This window comes from Motacilla alba, chromosome 7 (assembly GCF_015832195.1).
Source record: "Motacilla alba alba isolate MOTALB_02 chromosome 7, Motacilla_alba_V1.0_pri, whole genome shotgun sequence".
Taxonomy (NCBI): Eukaryota; Metazoa; Chordata; class Aves; order Passeriformes; family Motacillidae; genus Motacilla; species Motacilla alba.
The window spans coordinates 5,577,577-5,595,141 of NC_052022.1; the positions used below are offsets into that span (position 1 = coordinate 5,577,577).

At 43.5% G+C, this 17,565-nt stretch overlaps 1 protein-coding gene across 1 annotated transcript in view; it reads left to right on the forward strand.

Moving 5' to 3' along the window:
- The first annotated feature begins 9,633 nt into the window (after positions 1–9,633).
- The window catches only part of NXPH2 (neurexophilin 2), a 34,767-nt gene continuing 26,835 nt past the window's right edge, over positions 9,634–17,565 (forward strand). The window contains exon 1 of the mRNA XM_038143294.1: positions 9,634–9,918. Coding sequence (XP_037999222.1) covers positions 9,865–9,918 — 54 coding nt within the window. The 5' untranslated portion in view covers positions 9,634–9,864. The remainder of the gene's footprint in view (positions 9,919–17,565) is intronic.

Genomic DNA, 17,565 nt, shown 5'->3' on the forward strand with positions numbered 1-17,565 from the left:
ATCTCAGAGTGACTGATCATATTTTGAGTCTCATTAGGCAGTCACAAATGGAAGGGAAGAAGCACTAGCTAACTCTCTCTGCCCTGATGAGCAATAGCAGGATAAAGCACTGCCAGCCCTCCAGATAAGAACCTGCACACTCTGGGGATGCAGCAGCACGAAAAGTTTGGTGACTGCAAACAGCCTAGGCAACATGTGCCAGATGTGACGCTGCAGGAAAAGCACAGGAAATAAAAAAGTCATCATGGATGTAACAACCTCATCTGTGGCACTCTGTCTCTCTTGTGAGGTGAAGAAATTTCCGTATCCTAGCAGGCAATCACATCTAACTGCAACACCCAACTGCTTTGTTCAGTTGAACAGCTAAATAAGTGTTTTCCATCTTTTCTCAGATGGAAGGCTCTAAAAATGTCACAATATTTCAATCCTGTCAATGTAAGTCAACTTATAAAAAGCATGTTATCCAAGCTATTCTTCTTGACCCCTGAAAAGAATCCATAAACCTCTGGACAACAGGTCAGGCAAACAGAGCAGACATAAGTCTCCTCACTATAACTATTCTTTCTCTTTTCAGTGTCCCAGCACCCATCTACTCCTTATAGTAAAGGTTGTCTTGCAAAACTTATTCTGTTAAGCACTTGTATCAATTGATTTTATCCTGAATATTGGTTGTCAGAGAAAATTAACCATGGTAAGTGTTTCTAGAAAACTGTTAAAAATGCTGTCAGCTTGTGGAAATTGCAATTACTAAACAAGGATCCCTGGTAACTTCAAAGCTTTTAGACATAACTTTGAAGAAGTCTATGTATGTCAGATTTCACCTGTCTATATTTATGTCCACTACTGCCCTGAAATGACTGCAACATCAGTACTGATGAGAAAGAACAGAGTATAAACTGTTTATACCAACGGGTTTGATGCCTATAATGAATTTTGAAAACACTATTGGAAATTTCTACTTGCTACACTTAAATATTGGAAATCTGGTTAAAACATGCCTTATGTAATGTGAGAATAAGTAGGGAATTATGCGATGGCACAAAATCCCAATCTTTTATAAATTACCTAATCCCACAGTCTTGTTTTCCTTAATTCATTACTTTATTGACATTGGCTGGCTGAAAAGTTACAGTAGCACTTGCCTCCACTAATCATCAGATCAAAGAAGTCTGTTCAGGTTTTAATTCTGGGAACATTTCTGAAGAATGTCTTTTGATTTGAGAAACCTAACTTTTCTCATCTACCTGGATATTTTCTTGTCTTCTTCCCTCCTGATTCCACTCTCAAAAGAAAAGAAAAATTGATCTGTCAAATCTTTCTTTCTATAATTCTGAAACTTTTAAAATTGGCAGAGGCTTTCATGGGTCTTTTCAACTTAGTTTTACAACCGTAAAAAATTGACAGATCTCTGCAAGAAAAATGAGAGCATGATAGATTTGTCAAAGACTGAGTGGATAAAAATGAATGCAACAAGACATATATATGCCTCTTTGTGCTGTAAGTGAAAGGAAAGCTCTCCAGTCAGCAGCAGGAACACTCTGTTCCTCATTCCCCAGTCACATCAAGTTTACAGCTTTGTCTCCCCATGAGCAGAGGGGGGATGTCTCCTGTGCAGTCCAGCAGCACCAGGCCTGGTGATATTGGATACCCCAACGTGCAATTTTGGACTTCTGTTCTCTCAAGACCAACCCAGGCTGATTTCTGCCACCCTTTCCAGAACTGAGGAAACTTGCTCTGTTCCAGTTCTCTCAAAGGTTATGTAACTTTCCCTGCTGTATTACAATTTTCATATGGGTATCTATGCCCTGAGCTGGAGGGTGAAGTCTGAGGTCAACACAGAACAAACTGGTTTGACCTTATACAAGAATTCAATAGGTCCCTCAAAATCACTGCTGCTCTCCTTAGATAACCCAGCTGGTCTCACTGCACCATTTTTAGACATCTTGCCCTTACTGAGATGGGTTTCAGAGCAAAAGGCAAAGCTAAGCAGCATTAACTGGAATACATGGCAAACGTAATGTCAAATTCATGCCCCTGTCCTGAGTTTCTGGTCAAATAAAAAACCAAAACAATTCTTCCAAGCCAGGCTTCCTCAAACCCACATTTATTATTTTATTTCAAGCACCTGGTCTCCAGAGATTGCAGACTTCTAAAAAAATATCCCAGCAAATGAAAACCAAAAAACAACAACATAAACTACCTTGTTTCAGGGAAGACTCCTGAGGCCCTCTGATTTATTCCAATGCTGAACAAACAGAGCACCTTTGCAGCAGCTTTTCCAGTTCTCCAAAACAACTGTGCCAGAAACTGAAGTTTACCTTTCTCACACTCTTCATCCTTAGATGGAAGCTGTTTCTCCAGAGGGTCAAAGCACTGCTTCCAAGTTCCTCAGTGGTTCTGGTCTGGATCCTAAAGAAAAAGAGGCTTGTGTTGGTTTCCCCACTATTGAACAAACCTTCCAAAGGTAATTCCCTCCTCCTTCAAGAGCTCTGACTCCACCTGGGTCACAAATGAAAGGGAAGGTGGAAGGAATTGTGCTTACTCTCCACCTCAGCCTCCTGGTGACAAGATTACAGAAAGCATCAGGGAAACATAAATTCCTTCAAAGTGGCCTGACATGAGGAAAGCTCAAAAAATTCCTTGTTTCTCTGGGATACAAAAACATCTTGTGAATAATTGCTTTGGCTTTGTGGAAGATGATAAGGAAAATAAAGAATTTGTGTCAATTTTCAAAACCAACCAATTATGTATTTAACCCAAGAGCTTGTGCATTTGTCAACCTGCTCTAATTGTTCTGATAACAGAAGGCACATTCTGGATGTTTTATGAACAATTTTATCTCTCAAGGCACCGAAGGCCACTGGGACATGTGCTGTGCTCTAGCCTGGGAAGATTTAGAACAATAAAAAAAGAGTAACACAATCTGACATCTGCTGATAAACAATGTGAAAAGAGATGCAGAGCACAATGTCTCCATCAGTGATTCAAGTCACTTATGTTGGAAATTATGTAAATAAAGACATCCTTATTTTAGCCAATTTGGCCAGAAAAATGATGTGTTTAAAAACCACAAGGGGCTTCTTTAAGGTATAATGTGACATATTTATCTCCATCTCTGACAAAGTTCAGTTGGGCATGTTATCATCTCTTTAAGCTATTTATATCCCTACCTTCCTGAAACTTTGAGCTCTGAAGCTCAAAATAATTATATTGGAGTTGTCTTTTAGAAATAGCCAGGGTTCACCTCGATATTAGTAATTGTACATGTTTTATACAGATATTTCCTTATCACTCCTTATATGAAAGGTGACAGTAAAGACAATGCATATTTTTATATAAAGATTATGACTTAGAAATGCAATAAAATGAAAGGGAAGTGGATTTGGAAGCATCTGCTGAACAGTACTTTTTTTCAGTACTAAATGAATGCAACAGCAAATTTAATCTCCCAAGTCACAGACAAGATTTTAGCACAGCTCTGGGACTTTTTTTCCCCATATTATAAAGTTGGATTTTTTTAAAATAGAATTACACAGCAAATATTTTTGTCATAATGCAGATTTGCATCCTTTTTCTGTTGGGTTAAATACAAAGCACAGGGTATACATTTATGGTTTATACATATTCTATGGGAAAATAAATAGTTAAAATCAGATTCTCAAAAAAAACTCTGAAAACAAAAACAAAACTTAAAACTAAAGCAATTTTAGAACTTAGAACTTTAGAGATAAATTCAACAGGGTAGCCACAGCATAAATGAATCTCACATGAGGATTCATTATAAATGAGAAAATGTTCCTTTGCAAGAAATTAACTGATTAAATAATGTATCAATGTCTGATGAGCAGAACATATTAAAAATTTTGAAGGTAGGGAAAAACCCCCAAGGGTGTTAATGCAGTCACTCTGACCTAAAATGCTGTGATTGCTTTCTTTGAATATTTAGTTCTGCAATAACTCTAGCTGGTATGACTTTTAAAAACAATTTTATTTAATAGCTCTCTTTAACCAGTTACAGACAACCCATTTTCCTTGCAAGCAGATTTTCATCATTCCTTCTTCTCATTAATGTACCTTCCAAAATCTTTCCCATTTGCCTGTTTTGACATTTCTAAAATAGTTTATAAACTTTGGAAGTTTAACATGGCTTCTTAATGTCTCAGTCCAACTGTGTTGGGACTATCTAAATAAAAAATAACTTAGCATTTAAAGATAAGCACAGCCCACCAAAATAAGGCAAAGTATTGACAATCAATGTTAATGGATTTATTAGAGGTCAGAAAGTGTAATAAACTGAGAGTCATAAAAGATCACGTGAAAAAGTAGCCAGGACTCTTCAGTCTCACCCAGAAGTACATGGAAAGGAAAAAATCCAAGGCATTCTCTCTGTGGAAGGAAATCAATCTCCCTCAAATTAGTCTCTTACTTTAACTTTCAATATGAATGAATATCCTGAATCTTAAAGCAAATATTACTAATCAAAGGGCAGCAGAAAATGATAGTTTTAACACCCTGGGTAAATGGAATTCCAAAGGCTGATGTGCTCAGACAAGCAGAGATGTGGAAGTGGACAATTCTCACTCCTGATTCTGAAATAACCAGCGTGGGAAACGGCAAGTCAGAGAGAGGAGGTCAGCAATAAAGCTGTGAAATCAGGAATGGTATAAATGTGGAACAGCAAATGCAAATCAAATTCCTAAGACTACAAAGAGAAACACAGTATCAGCAAATATGAGTTTTAGAAATATGCAAAGCTGTTGAAAGCAACCTGAAGGAGGAGAAAAAAGGCTTGGAAACACAGAGAAATAGAATATGGGATAAATTCATCTGTGTTTTGGTTTGTTTTAAGTTTTTGGTTTTTTTTCAGAAAGGTATATTATTCTAGGATGACAAATATTTCATTACCTGCCTTTGATTAGGTTACTAATTTTATAGACAAAAGAAATAGAGTCATTTATCAGCACTTCAACCAAAATACGATTGGATGTCATGGAGGGAAACAAATAGGCTGGAGAGGATGATTAGGAAAAAGTTGTGAAGGGGGTAAGGTATGGTTTAACAGACTGTGTTCAAGGTCTGGGAGGAAATAACTAATAAGGTTCTTCAAAGATTGATCTTTAGGACCACTGATATTCAATAAATTAATTAGCTAGTCAATCAAATAATTAGCAATTCCGGCAAGGTAAGACCTTGCTGTTGAAATATGCTGCTCACACAGAAGCAGCAGGCACTCAGTGGTGTGAAGGATCTGAATAACACATTGGAACAACTGGAACAATCCATAGAAAATATAATGGGAATGCATTCTAGACAAGGAAAATACTGTCACATGGTGTATCAAAGATTTTCTTTTCAACAGAGGTAAACTAGGCATTAATGACATTCCACAAGACTCCAGCATCCAAATTTGAATGCTCACCCACATTAAAAAAAAATAGATTTATTCCAATAGGAACAGATAAAAGAAAAGTTTTACTAGACTAATACAGGAAATGGAGTGCTATTGCCTGAGAGAGACTGCTCGGCTCACATGATTAATAAGATTTGAGAGGGAATCCGTGCCTTTTCAATTTTTTGGGCTACACATTATAATTAGGAAGAAGAGCTCATTAACATAAAGCAGCTGACTGTAAAAGGATCCAGCTATCAATTATAGCAAATTTGAAAATTAGAGGTTAGGAAGAGGTTGTCAAATGCCAGAGGTGTGAATTTTTGGAGCGTGAAACTCCCCTACTCCTAACTAGCAAATTTAAAGGAGGATCTTGAAGAGCTTCCAAAGAACCCCACATTTCACTGTCTGCAGTTAAGGGAGATGGACTGAATGACACAGGCAGCTCTTTCCAGTCCACTGTTCCCAGCAGCTGGAAACAGAGTGAGGAGTCTTAGGACTAAGAGAAGTAAAAGTTGATGTCAATGCTTTAAATTATCTCAGAGGAATGAGATTTGAGACTTGAATTGAGGCTGAAAACAAATAGATTTGATGCTAACTACCGGCATCAAACTTGTTTGTGTGGACAAATTACTTGACAAAGGAATAAAAGTTACTACTGACTTTGTGCACAAGCATTAGAGATCATGTGTTAATCAGGTATTTTTCACTGCTTTGTAGCAGCCAAGATGGTTTAGCAGGATCCTGAGCTTTTAGTTTATTTTTCCCACAGCTGGCTCATCAATCTATTTCTAGAGAGATTGGGATTACTTCCTGAAATATACAACCATTATTTCCTGAGATGAAACAACTATCAGTTATTGTGCCTTAAAATTAGACCAGAAAATTTGCCCATCCCCATTTAAATGAGGTTTAAAGATCATGCTAACATGGCAAAGCAAGGGAATGCAAAGCACAGGCCTTCCATTCACTTCTTAGCCAGCACTACTGTGACATTTCTGGCAAATAATGCAAATAACAATAATACTTAGCACTTACTATGTGTGATGCTTCTCATCTTCAAAGCACTTTACAATTATTTACTGCTACTTAATCTGGAAAAAGTATGATTTCAGACCGGTTTCTGGTAGCTTGTGTGACAAAGCTAATGTCATTTGAATCAACTCCGTTTGTATTTAATAGGATAAAACTGCAGTACTTTAGTTTCAATGCAATTGTTCCATTAAAAGCCAATCACAGAAATTCAGCTTTCCCTGAATTTTTAGAGCGCGGATTTTCCTTTTACTTATTTATTTTTAAAACACAGACGAAATCTGACTCAATACTTGGTCGGAATTCTGCCTTTCCAGCTCTGACCCTGGGAGCCAATCACAGAGATTCAGCTTTCCTTGAATTTGTAGAGCGCGGATTTTTCTTTTACTTATTTATTTTTAAAATACACACGAAATCTGCCTCAATGCTTGGTCGGAATTCAGCCTTTCCAGCTCTGACTCTGGGAGCCAATCACAGAAATTCAGCTTCCCTTGAATTTTTAGAGCGCGCATTTTTCTTTTACTTATTTATTTTTAAAATACACACGAAATCTGCCTCAACACTCGGTCGGAATTCTGCCTTTCCAGCTCTGACCCTGGGAGCCTTTGGAGCCGGCACGAAGCGCCTCGCCCCGAGCGGGGCCGCGGTGCCGCCGGCGGGCGGCAGAGGGCGCCCGAGCCGTGTCCATTGGCCGCGGGGCCCCGCCATGGAGCGCAGGGAGCGCGGTTCCGGCCCGGCACAAAGCGCCGCTTCTCAGCCTTAAACGCACGCACGGCAGCGGCTGGCTGGCTTCCATCCGCGCAACTTTTCGGATTTAAACTCTAATACGGGTAAATCCTAGCAGATTTTATTCTGGTCGTTCTGTATTTAACAGGATGTCAAAGGGTGGCACTAAAATAACGTCGGGGCAATCCCCAGCATAAGCGCAGGCTGGGTGGAGAAAGGATCGAAGGCATCCCCAAGGTGAAGGTTGATGTAAAGCTCAACACGAGCCAGCAATGAGCTCTGGCAGCCCAGAAATCCTGGGCTGTCTCCTGGTCGAGCGAGGGGATCCTCCCCACTCTGGTGGCCCCTCACCTGCAGGACCACATCAGCGCTGTGGCCCCAAGGAACAAAGGACATGGACCTGTTGGAGCAAGTCCAGAGAAGGTCACAAAGATGCTCTGCGCTGGAGCCAGGCTGGGAGAGCTGAGCATGTGGGGTATGGAGAAGAGATGGCTCTGGGGACACCTGAGAGTCTTTTCCAGGGCCTAAAGGGGCTCCGGAGTGCTGGAGAGGGGCGTCAGACAAAGGATGGAGTGACAGGACAAGGGGGAAAGGGGGAATGTCTGAGAATGACAGAGAGCAGAGTTAGAGATTAGGAAGAAATTCTTCCCTGTGAGGGTGGGGAGGCCCTGGCACAGGCTGCCCAGAGAAGCTGTGGCTGCCCCATCTCTGGAAGTGTCCAAGGCCAGGTTGGATGGGGCTTGGAACAACCTGGGATAGTGGGAAGTGTCCCTGCCCATGGCAGGGGATGGAACAACATGAACTTTAAGGTCCCTTCCAACACTCTCTTCTGAGAGTCCACGATTCTATGAAAAAAAACCTCTTGAACTTTTTCCACAAAAAGTAACTATATTAAATTCATTATAATATATTGACTCACTGTTTTTTCAGTTTTCTCTGCATCTTGAATCTACTGCAAATAAACTCATTTAAAGTTGTTCCCCTAATAAGTAGATTATTTTGTTATAGATAAAGCATTTTGTCCAAACTCAAGTGAGTGATTGTGACTTACGGCTCAATCACATCTGCATGATACCTTTGACAAGCCGCCTTGCAGCAGAGCTAGGAAGGGAACCAGTGGGATGTAACCAAACAACCACAATCACCTCCCGGTAAAATCATGGCTGATCTCAAATGCCGCAAGAGGAATTGCAAAGCTGTTTCCACTGACAAGGATTTTAGCAGTTGAACATACAAGGGTGGTCAAAATGTAACCTGAATACAGACCCAGTAAGAAGATGAGGCTGAGAATTAAGAGGAAAGTAATCTACAAATGGCAGGCAGGGTTTGGAAACTGAAACCACTACTTGCACTTCAGCCTGGTGGCAGAGAGCTCACATATCACACCATGGAATTAGTGATGAGCAAACACAGGCACTGCCAGACCTGACACAGGTGTACCTGCTGTGGTGGCACTGCTTCAGCCCAGGCTGTGTGTGTGGTTCGTGTGCCAAACCTGGCTGGGGTCACCGTTCCACCCATCCTCCTGCACCCAAAATTTTATTTCCCCTTTTGAGGTTGCCACCTTACACAGTTGTCACAAAAACAGAGGGACAACTGCTTCAGCCTGCTCACTGCTACCTCAACAATGGATCTGGAGAGTATTCATTAAATGATGTTATTAAATGGATCTGACCCCAGTGACTTCTTTGGAGATGAACCTCGGGGCTCCCCGCAGGCTTGGACACCATTACCCAGACCTGCGGCCCTGCACAAGGAGCCCACTCGAACATGACCCTGTGCCTGTGCCCGCTCGAGTGCCCACCGGCCCCAGGTGACAGATGTGTGGTGTCCCCAGGGTGGGCTCAGTGTCCCCGGGACAGGTTCCGTGTCCCCGGGGCAGTCTAAGTGTCCCAAGGACAGGTTCAGTGTCCCCAGGTCAGGTTCCGTGTCCCTGAGGCAGTCTGAGTGTCCCAAGGACAGGTTCAGTGTCCCCAGGGCAGTCTGAGTGTCCCCGGGCCGCCCCACCGTGCCTGCTGACAGCCGCGAAGCAGAACCACGTCGGGTTTCCCCACAAGCCCCGTGGCTGCCCAGCCGCCTGCGGGTGCCGGGGGGCAGATCCCCTCAAAGGAAGGCGCTGTGACAGGAGTGCCCTATAAAGCCGGGACCAGGGCATGGCCGTCGAGTCTGTTCACCTGCCTCCGCTTCCCCACAGCGGCGGGGCCGGGCGGCCCAGGGCGGCTCCCAGAGGCGCACCCAGGCTCGGCAGGGCGGCCGCGGGCGGAGGAGGGGCCGCCGCCTCTTTAAACTTGCCGTGAGGGCCGGGCCGCCCCGCCCGGGGCAGCGGGGTCCGCTCAGCGCCCGGCGGGGACGCGCCGCCCCCGGCACCGCTCCCCTCAGCCGCGGCCCGGGCGGGTCCCTCCGGCGCGGAGGGCGGCGGGGCCCGGCCGCGGGCTGTGAGGGGGCCCCGCCGTGCCCCGCGGGGGGAGCCGGGCAGCGCCGCCGCCTCCCCGCCCGCCTCAGCCCGCCTCCCGCCCGCCATGGCCGCCCGCGGAGCCGAGCGGCGCCGAGCCGAGCGCCGCGGCAGTGCCGGGGTCTGGCCGCTGCCTGGCAGCGCCCCGTGAGCGGGGACAGCGGGCGGCGTGTCCCTGCGCTCGGTCCTGCCCCCCGTCCTCCTCCCGGAGCGGCGATGAGCGAGACCCGCGCCGGGGGAGTCGCCGCCTAGACCGGCAGCCAGGATGGTGCCCCTGCAGCCCCTGCCCCTCGTCGTGGTCCAGGGCGTCCTCCAGCTCGTAAGTCTCCATCCCCGCGGCCCCCGGACTCTCACGGGGGGCTTGGGGGACACCGGTGCCTTTCCCTGGGGAGCCCGGCGGGCGCGGTCTCCTCTGGAGCTCGGTTCCCCCAACCTGCCTCCCGCAGCCCCTAACATATTCTTGGTTTTCTCTTTCTTTTTCCACCTTTTTTTTCTTTATTTTTTGTTTGGTTTTTCTTTTTTATTTTTTTATTATCTGATTTTATTTAAGCGGGTTTGCTTCTGCTGGCCCCCTTTGGGAATGCGGGACGCTGGCGTGCCCGAGCCCAGCGCGGCCCGGGGGTTCGGGATGCGCCGGGAGCCGCCGCTGCGCTGGCGAATACCGCGGGCAGGGATGGGGAGGGATGTGAGTGTTTGTGTGTGCCGAGCATCGTCGACACTGCCCGCTCCCGAAAAGTTTTCTGCTGGCCTCAAGCGTCTTTCTTTTCGTGTGCGAGACATAGCTGGGCGCGCAGGTAGAGTCGCCTGCGCTCGGGCAGCTCCCCCGGTAGTTTCGGCTTGCTGCAGCGCGCCCAAGGCGTTTCCTCAGTTTTTATCAGAAACTGTGGGACACGCCGGTGTTGTGGTGAATATTCCTCCGCGTGCGGTGGGGGAATGCGGGGACTGACGTGGCGGCAAGGTGAGCTGCAGACTGCGAGATTCGGAGCTCTGAAGGGAGGGAGGCGAAGCGAGGTGCGCGGCCGGAGACGGGCGAGGAGCTCAACTTCTCCCACGCCCGCCCGGTGCCCCGTCCGTGGGGCGCTGGTGGCACGGAACAAACGGGCTGATGCTCGTGTTCGTGAGGCGGTCATAAAGAGAAAAAAAAACCGTCTTTGCAAAAGAGTTTGGCCATCTTTACTTTTATTTCGAAAAGATTTTAACTGCTCTTGCTGTTTTGGGGGGAGTTTTGGTGTCACTCTCACAAATACCTCTGCTGCAAAAGTTATGCCTCTCTTCCGCAGCTGCCTTGGACGCGAAAGTTTGTCGCGAAGTAGTCAATAGGGAGTGTGTAATAAACCTTGAAGGGATTAAACACCCTCCTTAAGAACTGGAGTCTAGTGTTACAGTGTGAGGTGATTGATTAGTTTTTGAGGAAGCTTATGTCAAATTCTAATCCGGTTTTGGATTGTGCTTGTCGTGTAATGTTTTTTGCTCCAGCACTTTATCATAGCAATGAAGTAGCGAGCTGCAGCCCAGCGATAAGGCGCACATTTCTTTCACACTCCCATCCTTTTGGACAATAAAAGGCTGTTTGCGTTCTTCACATTCTTGCAGCCCAGTTTCCAACTAAACAACGCGCAGGGGTGAGAGATGGGGAAAGGAGAGCAGCAAATGGATTACAAAGTTGCTGAGCAGAAGGGAACTAAATAACTAAATAAAAACTCCTTCCTCAGATCTTTTTTTTTTTTTTTTTTTAAGAGCTACCAAAGGGATCAGGTGAAACTTGTACGGTCAGGGATGGGGTTTGTTGTGCAGTGTTTTATAGGTGATGTTGGCAAGCTGCTTGCTGTGAGTGTGTGAGTGAAGGCTGACTAAATGAAGCAAAGTTGCTGCCTTGAATCAAACAAAAATCATAAATAGCCACTGCAGGTTCTCAGGTGGATGTGGCACTCAGCTCACCCAGGAGGATTCATTTTTTCTGCATTCTTTAGATACAAACCAGCAAGGTTTTGAAGTCAATTAATTTCATACCTTATATAAGTTAGTTTAAATAATAAAGTAAAGTAAAATGATAACGTGTGAGATTTTTGAGGCATTTTAGATGTACCTCCTAATGCTAACCTACTACTAAAAAGTTGTGTAAATGCTTTTTTAGTATGCTCTTACCAGAACATCTGGTTAAAGTTACAGCTTCTTATAAATTAAGAAATATTTTATGTTGGTGGTAATGCACTGAATGCAAGTCTGTGCTATTCTTTGTTCTCTGACTAGAATTTGGAGGGACTGGTGGCTTCCTGGAATCTGATTAGCAGGTTTAGAAGGGAGGCATTGTTATTACTGATTCTTGACGTTTTCTTTCCTTTTTTAACCAAAAATCAGTGTGGATAATATTAATACTACAGTGAAGGCTCAGCATTTCAGCCAAAAAAAAAAAATCCTGGGTTTCAGTGTTGCAATACAGCAGCATTTCAGTGGCAGTCTTGATTTTTTATAAAATCAGAGTTGTTAGAGAGGGAAATATTTTGGCACTGCCTTTCAGTGAAGGGAGAAGTGCTTTTTATTTTAATAGATTGAACTTCAAATGCTGTCTTTCCTTTCAGATATCAAAGTGAGCTGTCTACTTACCTACTTGTTAAAGATGCATAAATTAGGATGAAATCCATGTGAAACTTCACAAATCTGAGGAGATTATGGCAGAGTGTCTCACTGAATTTCTGAAAGAAGTGTTAGGTGATTCTTTGTATGCTGTATCTATCAGATGTTTTGTACTTTTAAGACAGCATAGATATATTTTTGTAGCATGTTTCTGGATTATTATTTTGATTAATAGATGGGGTACCAGTATGCATGCAGCAGCTGCACATATATATTTCCTAAAATACTTTGCATATTTGGATATATTAAGCAGTAAGGAAGGCTGCTGTTGAGTCAGGTGAAGGTGCTAACTTGCTGCTGTATAAATTCATTAATTTTTAAAGCCAGGTTTACCTTCTGTTGACAATACGGAGCAAAACAACAATTTGCAATGCACAGTCAGTGCATGTCTGGGCTGTTATTGATAAGAAGATGAAAAATTGCTCTGTTGTGTTATCATTAATAGGTGCTCTTGCTTTACTATTAATTTTCAGTAAGCTTTTCCGATTGTCACATAATTGCTGAATGCCCTGTTAGTTATCTCTTTGGAAGTAATGGAGTTCTACATGTTGAGAATTAAAGTGTGTGAAGCATTAGGATAATGGAGTTTATAGAATCCCTGCTAGTGTTTTGTTAAGTCAGCCTTAAATACCTCTGAGGAAGGGGGGGCTTCTTCTACTTCCCTGCAAATACGAGTTGTCATTTTAAAGAATTCTTGTTGGAACAAAAAAAAAGCTAGCACTATCCCTTTGTCTAGGCAAGGTGTAGTTTCAGGCACACACACAGTCCCAGGCAGGACCTGTGGTTCTGGGGGTAGCCAGGCACTGTAACTCTTGGTTTATTCTTGCATCTCTGTGGTCTGAAATTGAGAAAGGCTCACAGCAGCATTTTCCAGTGCTGATAGTCAAAGTTGCTTCAGTATTCTATCAATAAGCTCTCTTCTAACATTAGCATTGGGCAGAGTTGTTACTGCATTAGAAATCTAGGAATCAATCATTTTAAAAACCCTTAAAAGCAGTTCATTTTTTTTTCCCCAGCACTGTTTATATAGATGAGAAACAATTAGGAAAAAAAAAGACAAAGGTTGTTAATTTAAAATTTTTCTCCACCAAGTTTAGCAGTATAGTATTTGACATGAGTGAAATTCAATGACAGATTGTTTGTCTTGGAATTTCAAAGGCTGAAAATAGCTATAACCAAAGCTGATTTTGACAATGAAACAAAAATTTTACAGAGGTTTTTTTCTTATTTTTTAGCAGAATTTAAGGTTCTTAGCAACTTGAGCTGAAAGAATATTTGCTATAGCACAAGATACTGCTTCATAAGAAGAAATATATTAAAAGCTGAGCTAAAGCTGCCTTTCCATTTAAAATATGCATATCCTGTGCGGTGTAGAAACACAGAGATCTGTTCCTTCTGGCTACTTTAATTTTGTCTCCATAGCTTTGCAAATGTGGTCCAGGTAACATGCCCTTGCAGTGAGAATCAGAAACAGGCACCATGAAAGACTCTCAGCACCATTTCAGAAAGGTAAATGCTTCCCTCTGGTCATCTGGAAGTGCACAGATGAAATTCCATCCCCCCTTAATTTCAGGGAGAACTTTGTCATAAAATGTATTGGACCCAACCTTTCATTTGGCTTCCTTTGGTAATTTTTTTGATGCTGTAGGCATTATAAGCCTCGTGTAATAAAGTAATGTAGGTAACTGAAGAATTGCAGGTAATTTGGAGCTGGAGACAGATCAACAAGCGCTGGTTTCAGCAGATTGAGAATTTATTACCCTGAATAAGGAGTTGTGTCTTAAGGTGGATGGGACCAGGTTTAGTTTGCATGGGAGGTTCACAACTCAACCTGTCCTTACATCACATCTTTTGACCTAGTTCCCTGAAACTGGTTCCATGATCCTTTTCAGTTTATTTGTAGATTGACTGGGGCACAGAAAGATCACAGATCCTGTTTAAAATCTGTACAGCAAGACTTCTTTGACTGATGTCCAATAGGCCAGAAGATACCCCAGGCTTCCCTAGGCAAAATCCATGTCTCAAACTTTCCATCTGTAACACGCAAGGAATTTTTCTGCCATTGTAAAGCACTTGGAGAGATGTCAGAGCTGTGCTGTAAGTGTAACAGACAGGGAAGTGAAATGGAAAGATTGGTGAAGCCCCAGTGCTAAAATAGGATGCTCTCATCACTCCACCTTTCTGGTTTTCCTCCTGAGAGAAGGGAACTCAGGAATGGGAGTTGAAAGGGAGCAGCAGAAACCACTCGCTGACCTGGACATTAAGAGCATCAGAGAGGTGCTACTCTGCCCTAGGTACACCAAATTCCTCCAATACTGTTAAAACTTTAACCAGCACTTTACAAACAAAACTGTACAAGGAGAAGCAAAGGCTGCTTGGGAAATTTGCACTGAGGTGCCAGCAAGTTGCTTGTGGTCCCTGGGTGAGGTGTTGACCTTTATTTGCTCCAGGTGTTGAGTAAGATGTGGTAATTCTTGGGCACTTGTGGTAAGGAGCTGCAGTAAGCGAAGGTCAGTGCTATTCTGTGCTGAATGGTTTCAAGACAAAAGCTGTGATTCCATAGGTGGGGATTGCCTCTTGCTCAGAAACAGAGTGAGTTGTTCGGGTGCTCAGGGAAGCCTGTGGCTTTGGATCTTTCCATCTACTTGTGAGTGTATCAAAACCGGAGACAGCGATGAAAGAGGCAGGGGTTTTTTGGGTTTGTGCTGTGCAGGACAGTCCATTTGCTCTGTCTTCGATTGCGTCCTGATTTTTGCCCACTTTAACACACTGCTTCACTGTACCCATTACTAAACACAAACTCCAGCTCTAAAATCTTTGCTAGATCACATCTAGCAGAATTGGAAAACAGGAAGGTGGCAGTTCCCATTCATGTGGCTGTTATAAATTCATTCTGAACCGGACTTCCCAACACACCCTATTCTGAGGCACCTTGGGCCTTTCACTTTGAACCTTAAATATGTTTATGTTTATATCCCCACCCCCTTCATCCTTCCCATTATGTTTCCATTCCCTCCATTTCCCACTGGGTTTGTGGCTATAGTTTGTGTAGTGTGTTTAGGTACTTAAAGGATCAATCAGAGTGAAAATAAGGGGTGACCTGCTGGCACTTTTTGCTTCCAGCAGAGCATCACTACTGTGAAGTCCAGTCTGCAGATCAGGACTTGGAAAACATTGCTAATTCCTTTCCTGTAGGGAATCTCCTTGCGGGCTGGTGTTCAGTGTTGGCTCTAAGCTCAGTCGCACTTAACAAAGAGGTTCAAGGAAACAAATTAGGAGTGGGGAGGAAATGAAGGGCTGTGAAGTTGGGTCAGCAGTTAAGACCAAGTAGTTTTGTCTTTGCAGCGGGGATTTCAGTGCTGGTGTGATGCTCTGCTCTCCCTGGAATAGCAGTGCTTACTGTAAATATAGAATTGGAACAATTGACTATAATTTAAGGTAGATTTAAAGAGCTGTAAGAGCTGTAGTTCTTGAGATAGGTTTTCTCTTTGTTCCAAATGACTGGTAGTAATAGAAGCTATTATTAGCTGGGAAGTGAAAATGAAAGAATAGGGAGAAATAAAAAAATAAAGTGAAGAATCTAATGTCTCTAAAATCAGGCTTTATGTGCATTGGGGCCAATTATGGTTATTGTATCATTACAGTACAGATTTGAGGCTACTCCAAAAGCTCTCATTCTGCTTCTCTAGATCCAGCATGTTTGGTTTATGTTTACAATCAGTTGTGAATTTCTTGACATTATAGTACTTGTTTTAGGGGATGACCAGGTATTTCTAATATCATCAATCACCAGAATAAACACTACTTTAATTTCATCTTACTTTACCCATTATCTAGGAAAATTAGACACTGTGCATAGAAGTGCTCCTATATTTGTTCTGCTATTACGTAGATTTAAGGGGTTTTAATGGAGAAGGAGCTGGCTGTGCTTGAGGCTGACCTGGAGGAAAAAAAGCCCTGGGACTTTGCTGAGGGAATAAGAGGTGAATATGAGAGAGGGAAAGGTGATGGATGTAAAACAGCCCTGTGGGCAGGTGGAGTGAGCCTGAGAAGCTACTGCAGGCAGAGAAGGACAGACAGACTGACAGTAACTAGGAATATTCCCACAGTAACAGAGTTCTACTTGTGCATCAAACCCAGGTGGGTGAAATACCAGACCCTGAGGTTTTTTGTCCTTTAATGCTGCCTGTCTCTCTTTTCCTTGCAAGCACCTGCATGTTGATTCTGTTGCTGCTAATGTGTGTTTGGAAAGCTAGAATTCCTGTTCCCAGTGGGAATTTAAGGGTCATTGGCAGTGGTTTGTTCTCAATCCTTTGGCTGTAGCTGTTACTAGTGATGTTGTTTCTTTGCCATTGGGAGCCTAAACCCAGGGAAGGTGTTTCCAAGTTGAATTTTCTCCTTACTCCAGGGTGATTGCTAGAAGAAAACTTCTGAAATTCTACGCACATAACAGTAATTTTATAGTGCATTGTAGCTGGAGTTCATGGCACTGTATAGTAAAGGTGTGTTACATGTGTGTCATCATTATTTTGAGAAACTAAAGAAATAGAACCTAGAGAAAAATTTCTTATCTCCACCCCAGTAGACCAGAAGAATGTTTTGCACAACTGACTCAGTCGTTCCCTGGCCCATCTCCATACAAAGGCAAAGAGCTGCTGAATCTAATCTTAACTGGCTGACAACAGGGGCATTTTTGGAGTGATGTGATTTGGATCAAGGCAGAAGTGAAGCCCAGTCCTTCAGTTTCTCAAGCAAACGGAGAGCCAGGGAGAGGGCTAAAGCCTGTGTTGTTTTCCACTCATTAAACTAAGAAAATGCTAATCAGCTTTGTGGAAAGATTGGCAGTAGATAATGTTACTGTGGCACCACTGTCTTATTGGGTGTGTTAGCCTGGGCCCCTTTAAATGAGGTGATTGAAGCACCTCAGTCTTTTTTGAAACCAGTTCAATTTTGCCCATTGACTACTTTCAGTCCTGTCACCATTTGAGGCAAGGAAGAAAAGACCGAAACTAAACTTGTGGGGCTGGGACAAATCCTGTGCTGCAGCTGCAGTTGTGTGCCAGCCTCTGCTGCTGCCCGCTGCTGAGCTGCTGTGTCAATTTCCAGACATTGAATTAATCGTCCAGTGCTGGAAACATCCATTTTTGAGTTAATTCTGAGTCAAGCTGCACTGTCTTCTATTGCTGAATGACAAATCCATCAGTCTTCTTCGCCTTCCCCTGGCTTGGGTCTGCTCACTGCTGTGAAGAAGTTTCTGGCCCTCCAGGGAGCTTTTCTTAGCTGTATTCTGCTGGGAGCTGCCTGCTTGCTCTCCCTCTGTTTCTCTCTCCCT